The sequence below is a fragment of the Coregonus clupeaformis genome, chromosome 5 (assembly GCF_020615455.1).
Source record: "Coregonus clupeaformis isolate EN_2021a chromosome 5, ASM2061545v1, whole genome shotgun sequence".
In the NCBI taxonomy this organism is placed as follows: domain Eukaryota; kingdom Metazoa; phylum Chordata; class Actinopteri; order Salmoniformes; family Salmonidae; genus Coregonus; species Coregonus clupeaformis.
In genome coordinates, this window is record NC_059196.1 from 35,564,877 (window position 1) to 35,579,801 (window position 14,925).

Sequence of the window (14,925 nt, forward strand, 5' to 3'; positions counted from 1 at the left end):
GGTCTGTGTTTGTGAGGCTGGTTGGAAGTACTGCCAAAAATGACGTTGGAGGTAGTTTATGGTAGAGCAATAAACATTACATTCTATGGCAACAGCTGTGGTGGACATTCCTGCAGTCAGCATGCAAATTGCACGCGCCCTCAAAACGTGAGACATCTGTGGCATTGCGTTGTGTGGCAAAACTGCAAATTTTTATAATAACATTTTAGAGTGGTCTTATATTGTCCCCAGCACAAGGTGCACCTGTGTAATGATCATGCTGTTTAATCAGCTTCTTGATATGCCACATCTCAGGTGGATGGATTATTTTGGCAAAGGAGAAATGCTCAGGGATGTAAACAAATTTGTGCAGAACATTTGAGAGAAATAAGCTTTTTGTGCATTTGGAAAATTTCTGGGATCTTTTATTTCAGCTCATGAAACACTTTACATGTTGCGTTTATATTTTAGTTCAGTATATATCAGGGGTTCCCAAACTTTTTCACGGGGGAGGGGGGGGGGGCTTCCAGCATTGGGGAACATCCCCCCCTCTTCTTATTTCTATGGGCACAAGCACTTATTTCCTGCAATTCTGCACATTTTGTCATGGGGTGCAAACATTTTTGTTTTAAAGCTACTTTTTTTTGCAATTCTATAACTTTTGCCATGTCTAATGTGTATTTATGTGATATTAGAGTGACAAAAAAATATTTATGGGCTAGAAAACCTAAATAAAAAAACATTAGCTGACATGGGCTAGTTGATCTGGACATTTCTGACAAGTTATAAATAGCTCTCTAAAGTATGCAATGACTAACATGACGAGGAACTGACGATGCACTAGCCAATTTCTAAATTGCACCTTGTGCATTTTACTATTACAACTTTCAAGAGTAATTTTAAACCCAGACTGAGTTCCTTTACAAATATATGGATGTATTTTTTTTGGGGGGGGGGGGACCCCCGCGCCGCCCCTGCCGACCCGCCCCACAGTTTGGGAACCACTGTACTATGTCACTGATTTAGTACTAAAACACCTCTATAAATCTCTTTTGATAATGCATTCTGTGGACTCCGATCAGCGATCATAAGAGGGTTGAGGGCGACAAATTCGTGACGTACGCCCCCCAAATCACTACTCTACAGCGCAGCATCAGTATCTGCTAGGAATCCAGATAAACGACCCCTCTATACGCCTTCATACGTGTGGAAATATGTAACAATAACATATTTTATCGAAGACACAGACAGCACAAGTAAGTAGATTTAGTAGCTAATGGCGCACATTTTAAAGTGCCGTCCTTTGTGTTCGTGTACCAATTCTGGCCATATTATTATGGGATGATGATGGCGGATGATACCCGTTATTTCAGATGGTCACCTAGCTACTGTGTAGCTAGCTAGCAAGGAGGCTAACCTAGCAAGGAGCCACCTAGCTTGCCTTTTAGTTGACTTAACGTTAGCTAAACCACATAGCTGGTATGCTAAATTAGCAATAATACAGTAGCTAGCGCTTGTCATGGCATTTAAATTGTTATTGATTGCTTGCTAAATTAGTAACTAGCAAGATAGCTGGAGAGGCCTAGCCAACTAATGTTAGCTAGTAAAGTTAGCTAGCTATATAGCGTAGCGATATGTGTCATATCTCATTGATAATGTACTGTAGCTAGCTAATGGCGCAGTTAACATTAGCTACCTAGCTTACTAGCTAGCTATTTTCTAAGTTTGCTTTAATGTGTCAACGTTAGGTAGTGAACTAGTTAGGCCGGGTAGCTAGCTACCTGGCTAGTGTTGGTGAAACCATAAGGAGAGGAAGTACAAACCAACGACGCTAGACAGAGAGGAATATGCTTAAGCAAAAGGCAGTTTATTAAACACAGAGATAGCTGGTACTGCTCAAGCTACATGCATGGGCCCAATGCATGGACCCAATCAATTGCCTCTTATGGATACAGTTGAGAAGGAATCAAAAACAGAGTTTTCAGCATTACTTTATACAATGCAACACAAAGGAAGGGGTCCTTCTTCTAGTCCCTTGATTGGTTCCGGAGGCGTAGGAGGCGGGTCTGCTCTGTCCAGAGTAGAAGCCCCATTTTGTGCACGGCAGAGTCCTCTGCCCTAGGCACCCGACCAGTAGAAAGAAGTGCAGTTTGTGTGTGTGCGTAACTCGTGAGGCATGAGGATGAGTGTGCGTATGCATGGAGATGTGTGTGTGAATGTGTGTATGTTTTCAAAGGAAAGTCTCGTGGGGAGCAACCAGATTGTGGCCTGTGGCGTGGGTGTTGTCCTTGAGAAGATATTGGCTCTGTCCATTGTTCTTGCATAGGAACAGCATTGATTGAAAACAAGCTCCTAACATTAAAATGGGTCATGCACAAGATTTGAGTCAGACCAAGCTATAACATTTTAATATTTACTACGACACTAGCTTGATAACATTACCTTTACCTCGCTAGCTAGCTAACTAACGTTAGTTAACGTTACAATGTCAAACAGTTGGCTAGCCAGCCAGGTCACTTGTCTCTCATAACTAAACTGACACATCTCTCACACTGCTCAATAGTTATTATCAACATTCGAGTGATCAGATGGGCAAAGGTATCTCTTTTCTCTCTAACCTTACCCTCCTCTATTCCCCTCAGAGCTGCTGTATAGTACCATGGGTGGCCATGATGATGATGATGATGATGATGTGTCTTATCATTTAGCCAACAACCAACATCAAGATGAAGTGCTGAAAAACAAATTGAATGACAGCGGCCTTTGGAGTGACCAAGAATCCACTGGCGGCAACAATGCTAAGTGGGTCAAGGAGGGCCAGAACCAACTGAGGAAAGTAGCTGAGAAACATCAGGACCAGGACCAGAATGGGAACCAGGAGGATTTCTCCCCTCATAACACCACTGAGGAGCAGACCAAAGCTCCCAAGACCACCAAGACCCTGGGCTTGAAGGAAGAGGAGTCCAAGACCATTCTCAAGGAGCCACTACTCATCGACACTCTACTGTCTGCAGAGGATAAAGAGGGTGAGGGCGAAGAAGGCGACAAAGAGAAGGAAGATCAATCTGAGGCAGATGAAGAGGCCTGCAGTCTTATAGATGAAGAGAGGAAGTCCGAGCAGAGTAATGTGGAGGCTGAAAGAGAGGGAGGTGGGGTGGCTAGAAATCCCTGTCTGCTGTTCTCTAATGTAAATGGAACACCAAGTGATGAAGAAACCAACTGGCCAGCACTGTCTCAGGACAGCACTGTTGAAAGCCCTCCAAATGGAAACAAAGGTAAGGGCGGGTTTGTTGAAATCAGTTGTGTGACTTTTGTTGGAGTAATAATGATTATTGTCTAGTCTAACATAAGTGCTTCTCAGGTTGCATGCGACGTAAGCAGACTCCTCGTTCTAACCCTCCCCTTCTCTCCACACAGAGTCCTTCTGGGACTCTGAGGCCTTTGAGGCGGACACAGACCTGCCCTCTGGGTGGATGCGGGTTCGAGACACCTCAGGCACCTACTACTGGCACATCCCTACTGGCACTACTCAATGGGAGCCCCCCTCCCCTCTGGACAAGGTGGGAGACTCCATGATGTCCTCCAGTATGTCCCTGGAGACAACACCCTGTGAGGAAGAGCTTGAGGTGAGCTCTTACCCATAGGCCTTAGGGATGATTTGTGAAGTTTCTGTTCTGAGAAGTCTTAGATCAATGCTCTCCCAATTTAGAATATTTGGAGAAGAAGAGGCATCATGTTTTTGTCTGACTCTCCTAGGAAACATGGGGAGACCTCTCTAACCCAGATGAAGGGACTAGTGATGGAGAGCTGTGGAAGGTAAGAGACAGCTTGAATATTAAAATAAGTACTAATGAGAATCTGGACATGGTCAAGCCCTCATATTCAGGATATCCTTTACCAAAAGGGCAACACTGACACCACAGCAAAAAGAGAATATAATTATTTTAATATATATTTTAAATATTTTTTTATGTCTCAGATTATTCATTGAAAAACATAATTTGTAACATACACTCAACATAAACCCTCACCACAGACTCTGCGGATAAATCATTATTATGTGGGAAATAGTTGACATGGAAACAGAAGAAAAAGTAGGGTTACGTTTTTTTACTGTCTTGGCGTTTCCTAAGGGACAGAAGCAGAGCACTACGCTTCAATAGCCAAAATAATACATTCTGCCAATAACAGAGCACTTTACATTTCCCAGCTTCAACCCTCAATATTTCAGTTTTAGAAACAGTGGATTTTAGAAGGCAGCACATCTGGATCTTGATCAACTTGGTGATAATGAATTGACAAATTCTTTGTCTTTTTTGTGATTGCAGGAGGGAGAGGTGGCTTCTGACCAGAGCCTGAAGGAGTTTGAAGGGGCAACCCTGCGCTATGCATCCATCAACCTGAAGTAAGTCATGTGGTAGCTTATCACATAACGTACTATCTCATTCTCAGCCAAAACAGTCTCTCTTAAACCCTCCATTCTTTCTCTTATTCTTTCTCAAACTATACCTGACTGGTAACTGTCTTGTAACTCTCTTGTAGCTGTTCCCAATCCGAGGGAGAGGTGAACCTTGATCCCCATGGCACTGACCTGGATGCTAAGGTACATTCAAATTAACTTACATTTACTCTCACTAAAGCACTGAGGCAGGAAGACTGTAGTCATCTGTCTGTCCCTTCCCTGTCATCATACAACTACTCTTCCCTTTCCTAATTTGACTGCGTCTGTCGGTTTATTCCTCTCCCTCTCTCCGGCCCATCCTGTGTTCTCTCTGGCCTCTATTTGCTATGCCAGTATTTTGCTGTGCGTTCTCTGGGCTGGGTGGAGATGTCTGAAGATGATATGGCACCGGGGAAGAGCAGCGTGGCTGTCAACAACTGCATCAGACAGCTGTCCTACCACAAACACAACCTCCACGACACTGCTGGCATCTGGGGAGAGGTGAGTCGGAGGACCAGAACTACAGGAAGGGACTGGGGTGGGCTCTTCCTGTCTGGGGGAAGGGATGGGGTTCATGTCTGGCCGAGACCCTCTTTTTACCTTGCTTTGTCTTTTTTTACCCAGAAACTGAAGCAATTACCTCTCACAGTTACTGCTATTCCCTGCAGCTGCTATGTGTTGAACATCAGAGTAATTATAGTCATCCATATGCACCACTGCTTGGGAATGTCTCTTAATCTAAAACAGGATCAAGTCTAACCACTGTTTTCTAGAATATTATCAGTTGTAGCACAGATGGGCACATTCAAATGTAATTTGGTTGATCGCTAAGCCATTCAATTTGCTATGCATGGTGGTGCTTCAGGAGGATAGTGATATGTTTGTGTTGTGTTATCAGGGTAAGGACATGCTGATGGTCCTGGAGAATGACACTATGAATCTGATCGACCCACTGGGCCAGACTCTGCTGCACTCCCAGCCCATCGCCAGCATCCGCGTGTGGGGCGTGGGTCGAGACAACGGCAGGTCAGTGTCCACTAGTCAGTCACCGTTTGGCACCACATCTGGAGGTTGTAAAGCACTGAACAACTGTGGCAGTCACATTAAGTGGTGTAGCTACACAGGCAGCCCAATTCTGATATTTTTTCCGCTAATTGGTCTTTTGACCAATCACATCAGACTTTTTGACATCCGATCTTTTTAGAGCTGAACTGATTACGGTAGTCAAAAGACCAATTTAATGAAAAAATGATCTGAATTGGGCTGCCTGTGTAAATGCAGCCTATGAGCCCTAACAGAGGACTTACATTCCTTACAAACCCCACTTGGCAATGGCATGCTCAAATACAGAACTGCAATCCTGAGACACCACTGGCCTATGGTGGGCTGTCCATGGTATTGCAATAACACCACTGGCCTATGGTGGGCTGTCCATGGTATTGCAATAACACCACTGGCCTATGGTGGGCTGTCCATGGTATTGCAATAACATTTCCTTTCAAGGCACTGACATTCACTACAAATCTGATTTTAATTTTCTACTTAAGCAATAAGACACGAGAGGGTGTGGTATGTGGCCAATATACCACGGCTAAGGGCTGTTCTTTTGCACGACGCAACGCTGAGTGCCTGGATACAGCCCTTAGCCGTGGTATATTTGCCATATACCGCAAACCCCAGAGGTGCCTTATTGCTATTATAAACTGGTTACCAATGATGTTAGAGCAGTAAAAATAAATGTTTTGTCATACCCGTGGTATACAGTCTGATATACCACAGCTGTCAGCCAATCAGCATTCAGGGTTTTAACCACCCAGTTTATAATAGTGTTTTTGTAATAACTGTGATTAACTGATCATTATTTATTTTCATGCTGCATTTCGCTGCCCTATACAGGGAAAGGTATTGTACAGATATGATTATTTGCAGTTCTTCTTGATCTTTATGCTCTCATGTCCCATGGTGTTTATCCAACATATAGTTTAATTGATTGTATTTTCATATCTAACATGATTGCATGCAATACTTTTTGTTTTGCCAGTTTTTCTTGTGGGTTGTTATCATTAAAGTTAGAGAAATGCATGGGTTCATGTAGCAGTATGTAAATGGTGTACTTTTCTGTATTTGTTACAACAGAGACTTTGCTTATGTAGCGCGAGACAACCTGACCCAGGTCCTCAAGTGTCATGTGTTCCGCTGTGACTCACCTGCCAAGAACATCGCCACCAGTCTGCATGAGATGTGCTCCAGGGTGAGGCTCCCATGTTTCCCATGTAATCCCATGTTTCCCATGAGATGTGCTCCAGGGTGAGGCTACCATGTTTCCCATGTAATCCCATGTTTCCCATGAGATGTGCTCCAGGGTGAGGCTCCCATGTTTCCCATGTAATCCCATGTTTCCCATGAGATGTGCTCCAGGGTGAGGCTCCCATGTTTCCCATGTAATCCCATGTTTCCCATGAGATGTGCTCCAGGGTGAGGCTCCCATGTTTCCCATGTAATCCCATGTTTCCCATGAGATGTGCTCCAGGGTGAGGCTACCATGTTTCCCATGTAATCCCATGTTTCCCATGAGATGTGCTCCAGGGTGAGGCTACCATGTTTCCCATGTAATCCCATGTTTCCCATGAGATGTGCTCCAGGGTGAGGCTCCCATGTTTCCCATGTAATCCCATGTTTCCCATGAGATGTGCTCCAGGGTGAGGCTCCCATGTTTCCCATGTAATATACTATTTCCTCTGGAATTACTCATTTCACGATGACCTGAACATGTCTCTCCCTACATTCAGATAATGACAGAGAGGAAGCTATCCAAGCCATTTCTGAGCAGGTACAATTATGACCAGTGCAAACCCATGGAGATTCCTGCTCAAGGTAACCCCTGTGATAGTTCTAGAGTTCATTTTATAACAGAAGCAAGACACCAGACACTAACTCCATCTTCTTCCTCTGCAGAGTTTCCCGTTCCAAAAAATGAGAATTTCCTACATTTCCTTGTGTATTACCTTGGTAACGTACCTGTGACCAAGCCTGTAGGTAAGGGACGCATGGGTAAGGAAATATTTTATTTACTTGGTAGTTAGGTAAATATATCTAGCTGTGCAGTAAAACATCTGGCTGTGCTTTGTGTGGGACTGTGCTTTGCTTCACTGCATACATGGCTAGCTAGCTACTCCCATGCAGTTTACCTTGCCTTATGGATACTGTTAACAGTATAACTTTCTCATCTCCTAGGTGTGGACACAATCAATGATGCTTTGGAGGCTGCAACGAACAGCACAAGGAAGCAGGATTGGACCCCCGTCTCTGTCAACGTGGCCCCTGCCACTCTCACCATCCTCACCAGAGAGGTAGTTACTAACTAACCCATCCACAACATCATCTCTGTTACACACAGACAGTTAGTAGGAGTCATGTCAGTATGTCTCTCTCCTGACTGTGCTGTGTGTCCCCCTGTCCTCCCCAGACCGAGGAGGTGTTGTCAGAGTGCCGGGTGAGGTTCCTGTCCTTCATGGGCGTGGGAAAGGACGTCCACACCTTTGCCTTCATCATGGCAGAGGGCCCTGGGGACTTCATCTGTCACATGTTCTGGTGTGAGCCCAACGCTGCCAGCCTGAGTGAGGCGGTGCAGGCCGCCTGCATGGTGAGTCACCAGACTGGACAGTGGACTCCATTATTGATTAATCAGTGGTCTAGAGAGACGGGCAAGAGGATGATATGTTGTCTATAATATGGAACATTTCATTAATAAATGCCTGTTTCCTTGAATGGTATTGATGCATTTTAGTATCTCTACTGATGTAGTCCTGCTGTATGTCTGTGTCCTGTCCACAGCTGCGCTACCAGAAGTGTCTGGACGCGAGGCCTCCCAGCCTGGGCTCCTGCCTGACCACTCCCCCTGCTGACTCCATGGCCCGCCGGGTCAGGATGGGGGTCCAGAGTCTGCTGGGAAGCTTCAAGCAGTACAGGTCAGGGTCCCAGTCCCCCTGAGTAGAAGAGAGAAGATCTACTCCCCACCAACACTAACCCATCCCAGCAGCTTCTCTCTCTCTCCCTCCCCCTCCCCCTCTTTCCTTCGGCCTTACACTCCTTTTGGCCTTCCGTAGAGATAGTCCTGTCATTAGTGCATGGAGTTATATGTAACTGAGGAAATGCTTACTTACTAGTGATTGCGAAGTGTTTTTCTATACATCTACTGTATAACTCTCTTTTTGCTTTGTACTCAAACTGAATGAGCCCTGACAACGGCCCATTGTTTGTCCTGTTGCTGGAATTTAATCTGTTTGTCACTATTTTTGTGTTTTAGCAGAAACCATGTCTGGCAGGAAGTATTTGTATGATGGGATGTAACTACATGTTTCTTCACAGTAGGAAGTTAGGAGGATTCCACACAGAAATACATCTCATTTCTTCCTCAGTGCAATTATGGTCGAGTCATGGGGCCATGCTCCTCCCCCAAACTCCTCCCCAAAAAGTAACAGCACCTCTTTTTTTTCTACTGGTGTCTAAAGAAGGTCATGCAATCACTGTTGAGCCTAGTATAGTAGAGTCTCCTGATGTTTGTTTTACCCTGTACACTCCTCAGCCTCTCTCCTCCTGCCCAACTGAGGTTCTAAGAGCCCAGGTACAGTGTCACCTAGAGAGCTTTATGTTCCCCACTGCAAACAGTGTGTTTTAGTCTTCCATTTAAAGAAGTGAGTAATTATGTGTCACGTCGTAGTGAACAACCACTGATTTCGGAGTGTACTGTAGTTGCGTTTCCCATACATTTGCATGAACATTTGCAAGTTCAGTGCTTCTGTGCAATAATCAGACTTTCCTGTATGTGGTGGTGGTAGAATGGCTTGCCAGGCTTCCATAGGCTTATATAGCAGCACACACTGTGCTGTGGTTTCTTTCATGTGGGGGCCTGGCTAGGCTATCTGACTAGGGCTTGGCCAACAAAAAGAGGCAATGTTGAAAATAGATTTCTGGTCATGGAAAAGTGACCTAGAAAATACAACAGCTCAAGGCCTGAGTTTTCTATCTGAGTCAGTCAACCACAGCTGGTACCCACCACCACTAAATAGTACTGTAGGACCACACTGCATGTTTTAATAGCTTAGAGGAATAACAAGGGTAATATCTGCCTGCAGCGGTTTAGTGCTGAACTCTTTGTTATTGTAACATACTAGATGTGTGCTACTGTATGGTAAAGGGGGGGCTGTATTCTGTACCTGTTAAGTGTTTGTAAGGCATGTCACTAGCCTGTATCCGTGTCTATCAATATATAAGCTAGCTAGTAGTAGATTAGTTGTCACTGTCAGGTCCTTTCCACTGAGTAGCTGAGAGCAGGTCAGTATCTGTCTCCCTTAGTCACTGCCCTGGGACAGGGATAACATTGAGAGAGTGACTCCAATGGTTTGCATTTATGATTTTATTTATATTTTTTGTTTATTTTAATTTTTTACCACTTTTTGCTCTGTTTGGGTCCTGGTCCCTCTAAGTCATGTATTTTGTATTGCTTTCATACACTATAATGGATACTACTGAGGAGCAGTTGCACATTTGCTCATTATTGATTGTATTAGAGAACACAAGTCAGACTAGTTGTGGTTTTTATGTAAAAAATAAATAAAAAATGAACTGTGTTTGTCAGAAGTATTTAGTGCAATAGTTAGTTGACCTATAACTAAATGAAACATGTCAAATATAGAAACACTATCTGGAATTAGACTGGATTGTTTAATATTATACTGTAACTCCTGTTCACTTATCATTGTGCTCCTTTTTCTAATTCTGTTATGTTAGTACTTCCAAGGTCAACATTAAAAACAAGATGAATACTGGAACACTAGCTGATACATTTATTTAACAATTTATGTAAATTAGGTGTATAAAATGTATCTGTATATAAAAGTCCCTGCACAAGAAATAAATGTGAACATATCTTATTTTTTGTTGGGGCGTTTTCTTAGTGGAAGAATTTGCATGGTTTTGGTATGAGGTGGCTGAGTGAAGCCATGTGGATTGGAGAGATTGTATTCCAAAAGGCAGTTGTGGATTAGCTCCGTCTGTAAATTGTCTCCTTTCGTAACCGGTGGTAGAACCACAGAAATCCTCCATTTTCAATCAATGGTTTTTATCTGACATTCCTGGGAATCCCATTAAAATGGAAGCAAAGCCAGACCAGGCAGGCTGTCTAGTCCTTTGCATATGTATGAAACTTGCTGACATTGGTTTTACCATATGTATAGTCCCGTGTAGCTCAGTTGGTAGAGCATGGTGTTTGCAACGCCAGGGTTGTGGGTTCGTTTCCCACGGAGGACCAGTATGAAAAAAAAAATGTATGCACTCACTAACTGTAAGTCGCTCTGGATAAGCGCGTCTGCTAAATGACTAAAATGTAAAATGTATTGTGAGAGGTGCAAGCATAGAGATAGACAGAGGACTCATCTTTGTATCTGTGCCATTCTAGCGTCTGTGACAGCATGGGCAGCGCCATTGAGCCGATCTCCATTTTTAAGTAGTCCATTTTCTTCTTCACGATTGGCTGATTACTCATGATGACCCGGTTGGATATGACTCCAACAGGGTCACCAGGAGGGATCAGCCAATGAAGTTGGAAGTCCCACCAAGTTGACTACATTAAAATGGTGGAAGCCCTCAATGGCGCTGCCCATGCTAATAAGGCCTTTTGGCCACTAAAGGCCTCTATCATTCTCTGTTGGTACAAGGCCCATGCATGAATAATATGCAGAGGTCACCCCATGTCACCTGTTCATTCATGACTGTATGCTGCCTACTCCTGGTGTATTCAAAAGGCCTAGGGAGGGATGCTGTATATAGGCTGGTTATTGTTTCCATGGGAGATAGCTTTGGAGATGAAAGGTGCACATCAAGTGGTCCAGGCCCAGACGTGTAATGGACTCTCCGTCTGTACGAGGATACCTCTCCTATTCCCTGACAGCGGGACTGCACTGCTGTGCTGTGGGACTCTTCAAGGGCTTGGCGGTTATCGGGTCCTTTTTAAGGGATCGGCCAGCTTCCTGCCACATTCACACTGGGTTGGTTGTGTGTTTGGGGTTTTGTTTGTGTTCCCTCGTCCCTAACTTTTACAATGTACTGTAGTTTGATTAATTTGAGGTGTGCTGGCTCACAGTGGGAGGGTGTCCGAGTTCAGTGTGTTGTTGATGGAGGTGACCCATATCAAAGTCCTGTTACCCTCCGCTACCTCCACCCAGAACTGGGGTTATTTTAGCGTATACTTCAGAATGCTCAAACAACATGCTATAGATTTGATCTTGGTTATTATTAAGTACTGTAGAAAAGTATTTTTATTTGACATAAGTCCTTACATGAAAATGTAAGGAAATATAATTATTTCTGTCTCTGATTTTCCTCTATCCTCAAATGTATTCATATTGTTCCATATGATTCTGACTGTGCGGTGGTATGTTTTTAGCCATCCATGCTTAAATCTCATCCTTGTGTCTCTTTATTCTACTCTTTCCTATCATGCTGAAACACATTTCTAAAGGATATTCAACATGTGTGAGTGTATGTGACTAGATGTGTTTATTCACATGTGCCTGCGATAATCTTTCACACCCACTATGTGTCAATCCCAATTTAAAGGAATTCGGCTCACGGAGAAAATAATCACAATTATAATTATTTCTATAATTATGCATACGGCATTTGTGTAATGGAGATTTATTTTGAGTAATGAATGTGTAGTCTTGTGGAACATTGCTTCTCCTCTCAGAGCCGTGGAGTGGGCTCATATCTTCACTGCTGGGCACTTTAATCTAATCACACATCTACAGTAGAACAGCCTGGATAAAGGAAATGAACAGCAGCTACATCTTAAACCTGGTATCAAGGTCTGGGAGAGATGATAGAAATCCCTGGAGGTTCTCATGGTGTGAATATATCCTCTTCACTGAATGAGGATTCTCAGATCCCTTAGAGGCTTTCTGGTGGAAATGTGCATTTATTAAGAATACTTTTGTTTTTCGTCGTCTTGGAGATCTGTCGTTTCTGGTAATCAGGAAAGACACTGTTGGGCTCTGAGTGTCAGTCAGGTCACAGCGAATCAATCACATCCGCAGGAGAGGAGTGTGCACAGCACAGAGGTGGATCAACTTCACACGAATCAGGAGGGAGAGAGAGAAAGAGAGGGAAGGAAACAAAGGAAGGACTGCGCCAGGCAGCCTCTCTCCTGCTGAGCTAGAAAACTACAATTTACTGGAGAGATGGAAAAAGGGATATGAAGCTGATTCTTTGAATGAATTAATCATGTGGGCGTGTTAATGTTGTTTTTCCCTTTCATGGCAAAATGAAAATGTAACTTCTATCTTTAGACAACCTCTATGTGTCAAAAGCTTTTTAGTATTTTGAGGTAGTACTATACAGTGGCTTGCGAAAGTATTCACCCCCCTTGGCATTTTACTTTGTAGAGCCAACTTTTGCAGCAATTACAGCTGCAAGTCTCTTGGGTATGTCTCTATAAGCTTGGCACATCTAGCCACTGGGATCTTTGCCCATTCTTCAAGGCACAACTGCTCCAGCTCCTTCAAGTTGGATGGGTTCCGTTGGTGTACAGCAATCTTTTAAGTCATACCACAGATTCTCAATTGGATTGAGTCTAGGTCCAAAAGACTTCTCAACAGCTTCTACCCCCAAGCCATAAGACTCCTGAACAGCTAATCATGGCTACCCGAACTAGTTGCACTGCACCCCCACCCCCACCCCATCTTTTTACGCTGATGCTACTCTGTTAATTATTTATGCATAGTCACTTTAACTCTACCCACATGTACATATTACTTCAACTACCTCAACTAGCCGGTGCCCCCGCACATTGACTCTGCACCGGTACCCCCCTGTATATATAGCCTCCCTACTGTTATTTTATTTTACTTCTGCTCTCAACACTTTTTTGTTGTTGTTTTATTTTACTTTTTTTATAAAAAAAATAAATGCATTGTTGGTTAAGGGCTGTAAGTAAGCATTTCACTGTAATGTCTACACCTGTTGTATTTGGCGCATGTGGCCAATAAAATTGTATTTTATTTTATTTGACTAGGCCATTCCAAGATACTTAAATATTTCCCCTTAAACCACTTGAGTGTTGCTTTAGCAGTATGCTTAGGGTCATTGTCCTGCTGGAAGGTGAACCTCCATCCCAGTCTCAAATCTCTGGAAGACTGAAACAGGTTTCCCTCAAGAATTTCCCTGTATTTAGCGCCATCCATCATTCCTTCAATTCTGACCAGTTTCCCAGTCCCTGCCGATGAAAAACATCCCCACAGCATGATGCTGCCATCACCATGGTGTTCTCAGGGTGATGAGAGGTGTTGGGTTTGCGCCAGACATTTTCCTTGATGGCCAAAAAGCTCAATTTTAGTCTAATCTGACCAGAGTACCTTGTTTGGGGAGTATTCCACATGCCTTTTGGCGAACACCAAACGTGTTTGCTTATTTTTTTCTTTAAGCAATGGCTTTTTTCTGGCCACTCTTCCACAAAGCCTAGCTCTGTGGAGTGTACGGCTTAAAGTGGTCCTATGGACAGATACTCCAATCTCCGCTGTGGAGCTTTGCAGCTCCTTCAGGGTTATATTTGGTCTCTTTGTTGCCTCTCCGATTAATGCCCTCTTTGCCTGGTCTGTGAGTTTTGGTGGGCGGCCCTCTCTTGGCAGGTTTGTCTTGGTGCCATATTCTTTCAATTTTTTAATAATGGATTTAATGGTGCTCCGTGGGATGTTCAAAGTTTCTGATTTTTTTTTACAACCCAACCCTGATCTGTACTTCTCCACAACTTTGTCCCTGACCTATTTGGAGAGCTCCTTGGTCTTCATGGTGCCGCTTGCTTGGTGGTGCCCCTTGCTTAGTGGTGTTGCAGACTCTGGGGCCTTTCAGAACAGGTGTATATATACTGAGATCATGTGACAGATCATGTGACACTTAGATTGCACACAGGTGGACTTTATTTAACTCATTATGTGACTTCTGAAGGTAATTGGTTGCACCAGATCTTATTTAGGGGCTTCATACCAAAGGGAGTGAATACCTATGCACGCACCACTTTTCCGTTATTTATTCTTTAGAATTTTTTGAAACAAGTAATTTTTTTTATTTCACTTCACCAATTTGGACTATTTTGTGTATGTCCATTACATGAAATCCAAATAAAAATCCATTTAAATTACAGGTTGTAATGCAACAAAATAGGAAAAACGCCAAGGGGGATGAATACCTTTGCAAGGCACTGTACATAATCAAATCACATTTTATTGGTCACATACACGTTTAGCAGATGTTTTTGCGGGTGTAGCGAAATGCTTGTGTTTCTAGCTCCAACAGTGCAGTAATATCTAACAATCAAGATAAATGTAGGCTACAAATAATGCCAGAGTTTTTCTATTCCATTTTCTCTTCGGGGCTGATGGGTTTATGTCAATGTTTCCTTTGTCATGTCTTCTATAACACTTTGGTTAAATATTTGGCACAAATATTCAGAG

The 14,925-nt window shown here is 43.4% G+C and overlaps 1 protein-coding gene across 1 annotated transcript; it reads left to right on the forward strand.

Annotated features, from left to right (window-relative positions):
• Nucleotides 1-1,111: 1,111 nt before the first annotated feature.
• Nucleotides 1,112-10,353, forward strand: LOC121566956 (amyloid-beta A4 precursor protein-binding family B member 1). The gene is made up of 14 exons (XM_041876908.2): nucleotides 1,112-1,235; nucleotides 2,622-3,254; nucleotides 3,397-3,605; nucleotides 3,736-3,795; nucleotides 4,308-4,384; nucleotides 4,522-4,582; nucleotides 4,775-4,921; nucleotides 5,319-5,446; nucleotides 6,557-6,671; nucleotides 7,210-7,294; nucleotides 7,376-7,456; nucleotides 7,655-7,770; nucleotides 7,887-8,063; nucleotides 8,255-10,353. The coding sequence occupies exons 2-14, from the start codon at nucleotides 2,639-2,641 to the stop codon at nucleotides 8,408-8,410; spliced, it is 2,028 nt and encodes a 675-aa protein (XP_041732842.1). The 5' UTR covers nucleotides 1,112-1,235; nucleotides 2,622-2,638; the 3' UTR covers nucleotides 8,411-10,353.
• The last annotated feature ends 4,572 nt before the right edge of the window (nucleotides 10,354-14,925 follow it).

What these genes read in the sequence shown, in the direction of transcription:
- LOC121566956 (XM_041876908.2), top strand. Translation starts at nt 2,639, where the DNA reads ATGGGTGGCCATGATGATGATGATGATGATGATGTGTCTTATCATTTA. An exon ending in CCCTCCAAATGGAAACAAAG is followed by an intron (nt 3,255 to 3,396) that starts GTAAGGGCGGGT and finishes CTCTCCACACAG; the next exon opens with AGTCCTTCTGGGACTCTGAG. An exon ending in GCACTGACCTGGATGCTAAG is followed by an intron (nt 4,583 to 4,774) that starts GTACATTCAAAT and finishes TTGCTATGCCAG; the next exon opens with TATTTTGCTGTGCGTTCTCT.